Here is an 11527-nt window from a genome sequence, read left to right as displayed (position 1 = left end):
ATAAAGGGGCTGTGTCACGAATTTTAGCCAAATTAAGGCATCGGAAAATGACCTTCAAGTTTAGTGAAATATAAAAATAACCTCCTAAAACAGTGAAGGGACATTTCGCTAGCACAGTAAATACAAAAGAAGGTACGGATGGCCAGAAATGACGAAGATTGAAACGGATTGCGATATGGGTTTTTGAAAAATGGTCCGGCGGAACAGTTTTCAAAGTTAATCTCGTTTGCTTGTAACTTTACATTTTATCGCCCGGGAGACAAAGTTGGATACAATGAAGCTATGGTTTTGTCATTTAGATACATAGAAGTAATTCCTTTGCAAACATTAGGATTCACAGCGAGTATTTGGCAAAACTAAATAAAATAAACTTCAATCAGCCGTGACACAGTCCCTTTAAGTCGAACCACTTGTCAGGGGGACACCAAAGCTACCGTGTAAGCCCTCACGAGGTGTCCTCATATTTGAAGTTCGTGTGTCTCCGTAACCACCATTCTCAGTGCTCAGTGAAGCAAAATGTTTCACACAAGACGTTTCATATAAAAGATTGATCAATCGAGTCAGTATCTGCTTAAAGGGGCAGTATTATCAAGATTAGTGTAATTTGAAAATCTCATGAACGTGTTGGTATGAATTGTAAATCCACTTATAGCGGCCTGGCCTTGCTAAAACGTACTTTACAAGTCCTGAAACCATTGATTGCGGTTTATTGACATCTTGGAGAATGATTTCATCATGCCTTTCTTTTGTTGTTTAAAGGTTATTTTGCTTAACAGTAAGTGCATCCTCGTAATTCTAGAATATTTTACACGAAAACTTAGAGGATTTAAGCCAGCCGGCTGTTTATTCAAACGCACTCTCACTCACAACCCGCCGATACAACAAAAATATTGCTATCTAATTCTTGTCCTTTTGGCAGCTAACTTGTTCTGTCTTCGCACAGCATCCTTTCGCTTTCTCTTGTAGTCTTGAGTGAGATCAGATCTCACCGACACCCAGTATTCACTGACTTCTTCTTGGCTACCTGTCCTCATAAAAGGCGTCTCCTGATCTGAAATGGAAATAATCCAGTGCATCGATATTAAAATAGTAATGCCTTGTAGCGTTTTCTACTTACCTGGCTAAGTAATAGACGTTAAAAGTTTCAAAGAATTGTTAAACTTTCACATGCAACAAGAAGGAAGAACTATTAGATTGTTGCCAATGCTAAATAACAACCGGGAAGGGCCGGCGTACAGTACGAGTCTATACCAGTCCCCACAATCAGTCTTCCTTGACGTATGGGCAGAATCAAAATTTTTTTTTTTTTTTCACTTGAGGTATTTAAAATTTAACAACAAAAGACATTCATTTTCTAGAGAAGAGTGAACCTTATGTTGTAATAAGCCGATGGAAACAGGAGTAGAGTTGTTATATTTTGTAGCTATATATAGATTGAAAATAATTGACGGAAAACAAGAATGCGAGATTTTTCACAAGGTTGAAGTAGTTTCCACTTGCAGTTTCACTGCAGGAACTTAGAAACACGTTTCTGAGTACGGAAGCAAAGCCTCTTTTTTTCGGGGTATCTTTGCGTGACGCGCGAATAAGTGGGCGTCTCTTTCCAGTCCAGGTGGAAATTTTCACACACTTTCCAGATTCTCTTAGACGGTTACATTTCGCCCAACAAGCTAACTATAAAATACGGACTGTTTTGTTGCCTAATACATGTACTGTATGAAACTACAAAAAATGACCAAAAACAACAATACTGCCCTGCCAACACCCAAAACAATTCAACAGTTTAATTTGTAAAAGAAATCTCACCATTGATGCGATTTGCCAGTTCGGGATCGTCTGGGTGAAAGAAAAACAGCTCTTCGAGATGTGACGTTGATTTATTGGACTGGATGCCATTATCGACAGCACCGACGACATCCTTGTCATCATCATCATCATCATCGTCACTGCTGTCATATGGCAGCTTAGTTGCACTCTGCCAGGGATTCGTCTTTATCTCCTCAGCTGCCCCAACGTTAACGTGACTGCGTTCTTCAGCGGCGGAATCATCATCATCCACTGGGCCTTGCGAAAAGAACGTGAAAGAAGCTCCCTGCATACGCGGTAAAAGAGGAAAGTGTGTGAGATTTCCAAGAGGAAATTAAGGGTGCAGTATAAGTTTGCACCGTTTCAAGAAAAGTAGAACGAGGTCCCGTGTTTCCATGGTTATAAATCATATGGATATCCAACAAAAGTGATTTAGAACTAGAATAAAGTAGAACAGCTTAACAAATGGGATCACTATAACCGGTAATGAAAAAAGAGATATTAAGCATCGCGTTCGTTTCCTAACGTCAGAAAATCCTACTTTTTAAGTCTGCTACTTCCCTTTGTTAATAGAAGTGAGTAGATTCGTGCTTGTTTTGGACGACTGAATTCTTGATATATTTGATGTTGCAAGGGAGACTAAACAAGCATGTCTCAAAAACAACAACTTCTAAAGACAACTTAGCAACTTTCTAAAAACAACTTGCACCAGACAGCTCAAATATTGGTTAAGGTCGGGTTGTTGGGTGGGCAGGGGGGGGGGGGGGTGGAGAAACGGGGGCAGGGACGCTCTAGGCTCATTTTTGTTGAAATGGAGGGGATGGGGGAGGGGGAGACGAAGCGGCTTGTGCCTTTTATATTCCGGACATCCGCCAGTGCCAGGACACACTGTTGCTTTACTAACAGCGTTCATCTCACCTGTTCCTTGTTTCCAAAGAGCTCCGCCAGCGAAGACGTGTTAACATCATGATACTTGTCGTTGGATACTTCGGGTAACACAGGGTCTTCTGATCGCTTTTCCTGATGAAAAGCAGGTTCAGTTTCCTTCTTCTCTGTTTCTTCTGCGGCGGTCTGTTCAAATTGTTTGTGGTCTTCTCGAGCCGGATCATAATGCACTATTGCCATGTTCCTACAGATTTTAAAATGCAGAATACATGTGAACTATAGAAAACATCAGATACCTCTATCTGCAATCGCTTCATCGATCCTTGACGTATATAGCGGGATATACGTACGAAAACTAAAAAGGCTTTCAATTTTTGACGTCAAGAGAGCGAAATTTGTAACTTGAAAATCGACCGGTGGGTTATTCCCATCGATTTAGCTTTACCTGAGACGCCCTGTGTATTTGTACCTTAGATGATTGTTGGATCCACTTTTACCATAAGTATAATGCTCTCAGCTACATGCTTCCACTTCCGCAAGGAGATATTTTTTAAAACATGACGAGCTTTCTCCTTTGAAGTTAAGCTACATGTACATATATAATTATGTACCTAACCCGAATAGAGCACAGATCAGAATTCCAGGGTTCGAGCTCTGCTTTTACATAACACTGTCAAAATAGAATTTCTAACGAATAGGATTTATTTCTAATACAAGCACGTTTCAGTTTGGATAATTCCACTCCACTTCATATTCTACTGCAGTAAAACTATTGATACATGTACATGTACCTGAATTCTGGGACCTTTTCCTGACTTTCTTGACCGCTGTACTCAGCCCTGAAGTTCCCACCCAAAATATTGCTGAGAACTTTCATGGCCATTTCCTTTTCTTCTGTTAGACTCCTGCTGATATCATCCTCTTCTTGTTTGGAGACGATATCTCTGTAATCTTCGGACAACGATTTCTTTGCATCAGACCTGACAACTTCTTTACCACGATCACCAAAATTGTCCGTGTGATTGTCACCGTCTTCTTCTTCGCTTTCCAGAAAACGTGAATCAAGCTCAAACCGTTTGTCTCCTCCAAACGTTCTTTGTAATTTGAACAGCTAACAAAGGTGCAAAAGAAGATTATTTGCATTTATCTTGTGTATTGTAGATGGGATACAACGCACAAACCATGCCCAGCTTTAAGGAGCAATGTTACGGTTTATTAGGGGGGAGCAGGGATGGCGCAGTGGTGAGGGCGCTCGCCTCCCACCAATGTGGCCCGGGTTCGATTCCCGGACCCGGCGTCATATGTGGGTTGAGTTTGTTGTTGGTTCTCTTCCTTGCTCCGAGGGTTTTTCTCCGGGTTCTCCGGTTTTCCTCCCTCCACAAAAACCAACACTTTCAAATTCCAATTCGATCGGGAATACACGGCCCCACAAGCTTATAGCTTTAAACCTCACCATGTCTAAATAAAGGTCATAAAGGTCATAAGTCATTTTTCTGATTCCTTTCAAATTGAAGGAAACCTCAAAATAATAGTTATCTAACATAGAAAAACAACAAAGAGTAATAAAAAGGCGAAAATAATCAAGAATGGTTCCGACTGATAAAGATTAGGACAAACTTTGAGCTACAATTTTGAAAAAACTTTGCCATTTTTTTCAAAATGTGTTGTCCGTGACGTAGCTCCTCTAAAATACGGTACAGTTATAAGTTTTACAATTATTGCGCCAAAAACTGCAAATAATGCAACTGTTACCTCTTCACCAGCTTTTCCTTCAAAATGTGGTTTCACTGTGACAAGCTCCTCATTTTGTTCATCACCATCGTCATCTTCCTGATCATCACTGTCACTGTCCAATCCTAACCATGAGCTGGCTTTGGAACCTGAAATCTACAATACAGAGCAATGCTCACGTAAAAGATGCATACAGATGGCATATTGAGCAATAAATGAAATCTTCAGTTACAGTATGATACTACATGTAGATAACAGTATTTACCACAAAACTGTACCTACATGAAGAGAAACGTGCTACCACTTTGCGCCATTGACTAATTTATCGCAAAACCAATTGGACAAATAGACAAAAGAAGGTGTCAAAAACAGCACTATGAGCCATTAGAGTTGGAAGAACATATCACAATGCACTGAATGCCAATCACCAGCCACCAAACATAGACACTGAATGATCCACCTTGAATGTACTGTACATGTACATGTAGGACATGTCATATAACTACACTGTACAGGCATACCGTTTTATTCTTACCAACCCAAATCTACCTAGCTCATGCTTTAAGGCAAAGTGAAGAGCGCATGTCATTGTGTAGTCATGGATGTTTTTTTCTTAAAATTGCCGAAAGAATCAACTAATTAATATATTAAATATACTGCAATGATAAGGATTACTGAAATGTACATGTATGTCAAAGTCAGTAAAAATGCTTGTACCATAAAAAAGGTCTACAAAATCTGCAGAATACAGAAGGTAAGTTCTGACCTTGTCTCCGACAGAGTAAGCAGCTTTCTCCATTATTTTGTCACCACTTTCATCCTCCTCATCATCAGAAAACACAATGTGCTTCTTTCCATCATGGCTTGGTGTACTGCTGTCCAAATCCTTTAAGGCATCCTTGATTAAATTTCTCTGAGCAAGTACACTCTTCTTTTTCTCTTGCAAGGCGTCTAGTCGTTTCTCGTTCGAATGCTTCTGTTTTTTAGGATTATCAGACACTTGTAATTCATCCTTCGTTTTGGGAGTTCTTATAGGGAGTTCTTTAGAATTGCTAGGGTCAAAGCAAATGTTGCTTAGTCTTGTACTAATTTTCGAGGAAAGCTGATTTCTATTGGTCTTGACGGCATCTTCGCTTTCACTTGATTCAGCATCAGATGCTTCATCAGAGCTGTCAGAAGATTTTCTGTCACTTGTTGTTGAGTTGTTTTCATCTGACAAATGTTCACCGTCTTCGACTTGTACTATGCCACTGTTATTCAACAACAGATTTGTAGTTAGATTGTTATTCTTGTTCTGTCGTTTTGAATATGAAGAACGTTCAACTTCATCAATATTTGAGAGTAAATTTGTCGTATTCTGTGGAGTTATGTCCAATTTTACAGTAACACTGTCTTTGTTTGAGGTTGCAATTGCACTGACATCACTAGAAAGTGGTGTGCTAGAAGATGAAGTGTGAGATGTATCTGAGCTATTTCCCTCAGTGTCATTTAATGTATTCCTCTTACGTTTTGTGTTAGAATGTTGATCTGTGTCTGACTCTGAATTTGAAGCACTGGAATCAGACTCCAAATCATCATCAATACTTGCAGACAGCCTTGCTGAGTGTGTAGGATGAGGAACTGTTCCATAGTTATTACTCAATGTATCCTCACTTGTATTCTTTGCATGCCTTTCTATACCATTATTAACATCGAAATCTGTTTTTGGATTGTCAGTTTCTTTTAGTTTTGATTTCTTCTGTTTCTCCTCTTTCATTTTCAACAAATTGCCTGAACCACCGTTTGCCCTCTCCTTTTCTGACTCCAAGTTCCATGTTAGTTCTGAAACAGCAGTGGTTGATTCCTCAGGTTTAATTTTCTTCAAGCAGTGAGTTGTCTTACTTGGATCAAACTTGGCTATCTTTTTCCTGTCTCTGCGCCTCAAATACACAACTGGCAACACTCGTCCGAATTTTCCAACAACCCAGTTTTTCTTTCCTGGAAGTGGTGTACCTGGGACAGCCTTTGGAAGTGTTTCAGGAATTGCATTTTGTTTCTGTTTTTCCTGTTCAGTATTTGCTTCTGTTACATTCTGTGTGTCCAGCAAGGGTGATAAAACACTGGCTTGATCTCTTTGCTGTCTCTCCCTTTCTAGCCTGCAATCAAGGAGTAAAAGGTATATAACATATATGTACATGTACATACATCATTTACTTGAACAATACATGTATTCACGAAAATGGATTTACTCCAACAATTATGTGTGACTAGTAAATAAATACGATGTTAAACCACATGATTTTTATGTTTACAGTATGTGTATCATGTACATATACATATACATGTATGTACTCAGGGGTTTTTTAATAACATTTCGTAATAGCTGGCTCCCAATTAAGGAATAGACGGCTATGACAACAAAAGGGGTCATATGGCCCCTTGTCACTGGGAGATCTGGGGGCATGCTCCCCCAAGAAAAATAAGAAATCTAGAAGCTCGGAAATATGATAACCAGCATTCTGGTATAAAAAAAAATTAATGTGCTGTTGATGGGTGTTTTGATCAACAACAAAACAGGTAACTATCCAATCATCGGATTATTTTCTACATAAAAGTAATCAATCCAAACAAATCATAACACTATTCCTTTTTTATTATTATTATTTTTATAGAATTTAATGAAACAGACGGGGGTAAGAGGCCCTATAGGCGGTGATTGACCTAGGGGATCCCACTTTTTTCACTTACATGTAGGGTTCTCTATCACACTGAGTCCCCCATCTTTATTTTTATTCAGGCCCCAGCCTTGAAAGCAAGTCTGGAATCACCACTGGATATTCAGTGAATACTGTGAAAACTGTTCCCAGCATTTTGTGTGTGGTAAAGGGAACTAACACCTGTATACATGTGCTTTTTTTAACGTTTTGTAAATTTGAGACATTGTGATGACTCTCTTGAGCGTGTGATAATTAAAAATCACATAAGGTGTTAGAGAGATAATAATATAGAGGTGTACTGTACATGTAGCTTTACATTTACATTTTACAGTTGTACCTTGTAAGAAAGCTTTCTTTGGCAGCTTGAATCTTCAAACAACAGCCTTTCCACTTAGAGTTGGTCAGCAGTGAAACACCTACCAAGGAACAAATGGACTTACATATTCAACAATTGATTCAATTATGGCATTTAAATGTATGAACTGCCTTGCCCCGGAGTACCTGTCTGATCTGTTTACTAAACACTCATCCATATCGAACTACAAAACCAGAAACTCGCAGTTATTAAACATTCCTCTTTTTAGAACTGCAGCTGGACAAAGAACCTTTTACTATAGAATAGTATCGATCTGGAACGCCCTGCCGCAAAATCTAAAGTTATGCTAATCATTAGCGCAATTCAGGAACAATTTGAGGAAGACACTTTTAATGAACTGTAATTAGCTTAATTTAGTTTAACCTTAGGAGATTAACTTTTGTAATTAATTTTGAATATTTATTTTTTACCTTGATTTATTTATTCATTCACTCACTTATTTTAATTTTTTCATTTATTTTATTTTATTTTATGTAAATATTTCACTGGAAAAGCCCCGTGGGGACGTGGAATAAATGTATGTATGTATGTATGTATGTAATCAACTCTCATGTACAGGGTTCTCATGTACAGGCTGCTCTTGCATACGAACAAGAGCAATATAAGAAGCTGAAAAAACATATTTTCTTCACAGGGAGCTGCATAAATTTAAGCTAGTGATTCACAAAAGAATACCCACTGCAGCTCTGGCAGGTGTTGGGTTTTTTTGAAAACACCAGCGTAACAAAGACAGCATGATACAATACAGTTAAAAAATAATACTGCAATGTTTACTGTGGTGTAAATTTGCTTAACAGAATCAAATCACTTTGATTATTTTCCTTTGCATCGGATTATGGTAAGAAATAAATTATAATTGACACAGAAGAAGTGATTAAATTTACACAATACTGAAGTTAAACAAACAGTACTTACATTTCCTATAGTCACTTTCTGTTTGCAAGATGTCAACATAGGCAAATGTCTTTATTGGGCAACCTGTGAATAACAGCTTATAATATTAGTCCAGTATTATGCAATTTGACCATTTAAGCCAGGAGACTATAGTATTACACTGTATTGCTCCATTTTTTGAGCTAAATGACAAGGGAAATGTGTTGAAAAAATAGATCCCCTTTAAGTGGTTTTACAGGTAACACATACGCCCAGGGGGTACTTGCAGTATACATGATGCGAAGGGGGGGAGGGGGGGAGGGGGTCCGACAGAGCTTTATATTGGGAACCCAAAAAGATACATGAGTCTGAAATTTTACACCCAAAAAAATACCTGGCATCAAAATTTTCTACCCCAAAACGTACAAGACCTAGCACCTCGATACTGATTTATTCAATCAAACAGACTTTTAGATCTAAAAAAATACATGATACTGTAGATCTCTTGACCCCAAAAAATACCAAGGGTGTCAATTTTCAACCCCCAAAATATGTCGGACTTCCCTGTCATGTATACTGCAAGTACAATACATACTGTACATTGGAGGTACATTATACATGGCCAACAGGCCTATACTTTTTTTTGTCTATCAAATATAACCTTAATGAAATACTGTAAAATGTACGTACATAAAATATACATGACTTATGTACATACTGATTACAGTACTTGAAAGACCAGCAATACTGTGAAGGGTAATTAACAGAAATGAGAATAAAGGTATGCAACATTGTAGGGTATACACTACAGTGTAATATAACAGTATTCTGTTAGTACAGCTACATGTACAGTGTAGCTGCATAACTTAATTCTCAAAACTGAGTAATTTACCTTTCATGTATGCGAAAAAATAGGCAGGTAACAGTCAAGAACATTTTCCTTATAGAATAAAGACCCATTGTAATTCACCAAAGCTTCAAAAATTTCAAAGATAATTATCTATGATATTGTTCTAGATAGTCTCTTAGTTTTGCAGCTGTTACATTGTACTACTGGCCTTTCTTTTCACTAAAAATTAATGTCTGATTAAACCTGAGACTCTAAGATAAAATTTCACAGCAGTAACTTTGTCTACCATCAAAGTGACAGTTTAGCTTTGCAGGTGTAGAACTACAGCTGTAATACACAGAACTGCAGTATAGTTGATTGTTGGGTGACAAAAGAGTTATGTGATGATCCAAATAACAACTTCATAATAAACATAATTATTATAACAACTATTGTGTACCTTTTTCATCTGTTCTTCTTATAATCTCAACTGATGATACAGTTCCAAAAGTCTTGAAACGATCTCTGAAATGCATCAACAGTGACCGCAAGTCATTTATCAAATTGTGTTGTTCCAGAAATATTCATACTCCTCACACAGAACATTTTTTGGTTTAACCACCCTGTCCCACCCTTATGGAGATTCCTGTTAAGCTAACACAGTCACCTTTTGGCTCTACAAAATTCCAACTCAAGTTTGGATATTTTCTGGAACAGCATACACATAACATAATATACACTTAACATGTAATGACTGGTCCTGAGGGAAACAGTTAATTTTGTTTCCCCAGATTCTCAATGTTTCCCTGAGAAGCAGCTGAGGGAAACATAGAGATTGGAGGAAAACAAAATTAACTGGTTTTCCAAGAGACCAGTAATTAAGTAATTTGTTAAATAGCACAACAAAGACTCAGAAAAATGGCAGTTGACGGTCAACATTCGTGTGTAACAGTGCAATGTTACCCTCTGACATCATAAATTTTGCAATGTTACCCACTCACGGACTTTTGACAAGAAACAGTTTTTATTGTTGCATGTCATGTAACCTTCAGGTAATCAATAAGAGCGCATGCTGTTAGAAAAAAATTCCAGCTATATAACAATGATGTATACATAATCATCTTTAATGAAAAGAGTAACATACATCTGTTGCAACAGCTAGACAAGGGTGAAATGCAGCACCTAACTGTTTTGATTGTATGTGTGAATGAGGCTTTAGTGACACCCAAAATTAAAGAGCATGCCAGGCTTCAATATTAATCTACCACCAACAAGATTATTAATTTTTTTGTTCGTCTATTTTGATACAGTCAGTGGTTTTCTTCTGGTACTTCATGTAATATCACCACAAGTCTTCCCAGTTCTTGTGCACCAAAAGCCATTCGAGATTGAAATAAATGCAAATGTGATGAAAAGAATCTATTTTAAAGGGTCTATAGATCTAGTAAAATATTAACGTGAGGCCGAAGTGACTAGCGACATGGAAGTTGTAGATGAGATACCATCAGGCCCCATAACTAAAGCCGAGATCAGGAGCGCCATCACTAGCATGAAAGCAGGCAAAGCATCTGGCATAGACAGTGTGACAGTTGAACTGCTCAAGGCTGACATTACAACAACAGTCGACGTACTTCACGACCTTTTCCGTGAGATATGGATCAGTGAGATTGTCCCCGCAGATTGGAGGAAGGGTCTCATTGTCAAGATCGCCAAAAAAGGGGATCTCACCACGTGTGGGAACTGGCGGGGGATTACTCTGATGTCTGTTGCTGCAAAAGTGATGGGCAAGGTATTGATCAGAAGAATATCAGGTGGTGTTGATGCAAAGCTACGGAAGGAGCAAGCTGGTTTCAGGAAAGGAAAGAGTACGATAGAGCAGATAATTATTCGTTCTCAGGAACATCGTAGAGCAAGCAGTGGAATGGAACTCCAGCTTATGTATGTTTTGTCGACTACGAAAAGGCTTTCGACAGCGTTCACAGGAAAACCTTGTAGAAGATCATGGAGAGTTATGAGATACCGATTTGATTTAATACCATTTGATTTAATATTGTGATTCTTAAATTTTACTTTTACTACCTTTCACTATTACTCTGGAAATTTTAATATGTAAATATTGTAATTTTAAATTCATTTTTATTGTGTAACTTTTTTAATTTAGTTTAATAATAATTATTGTAATGCGCTTTTGAATATTTTTTATAGAAAAAGCGCAATATAAGTATTAAATATTATTATTATTATTATTATTACCGTCGAAGCTTGTCAGAATGGTCAACGTAATGTATGATGATAGCCAATGTGCGGTTGTTGATGGTACAGGTCAAACGG

The 11527-nt window shown here is 37.9% G+C and overlaps 1 protein-coding gene across 1 annotated transcript; it reads right to left on the bottom strand.

Annotated features, from left to right (window-relative positions):
* Positions 1-7: 7 nt before the first annotated feature.
* On the bottom strand, positions 8-10013 carry LOC144640533 (uncharacterized). Its single transcript, XM_078499642.1, has 9 exons — positions 9657-10013; positions 8410-8472; positions 7456-7534; positions 5189-6557; positions 4444-4578; positions 3483-3802; positions 2725-2935; positions 1807-2092; positions 8-1051 (listed from the first exon to the last, which is right to left on the bottom strand). The coding sequence occupies exons 1-9, from the start codon at positions 9730-9732 to the stop codon at positions 894-896; spliced, it is 2697 nt and encodes an 898-aa protein (XP_078355768.1). The 5' UTR covers positions 9733-10013; the 3' UTR covers positions 8-893.
* Positions 10014-11527: the final 1514 nt, after the last annotated feature.

Source organism: Oculina patagonica, unplaced genomic scaffold, assembly GCF_052425735.1.
Source record: "Oculina patagonica isolate OP01 unplaced genomic scaffold, crgOcupat unplaced331, whole genome shotgun sequence".
NCBI classification, from domain to species: domain Eukaryota; kingdom Metazoa; phylum Cnidaria; class Anthozoa; order Scleractinia; family Oculinidae; genus Oculina; species Oculina patagonica.
Note: the sequence above shows the minus strand (reverse complement) of the source record. Positions and strands in the feature narration are given on the sequence as shown.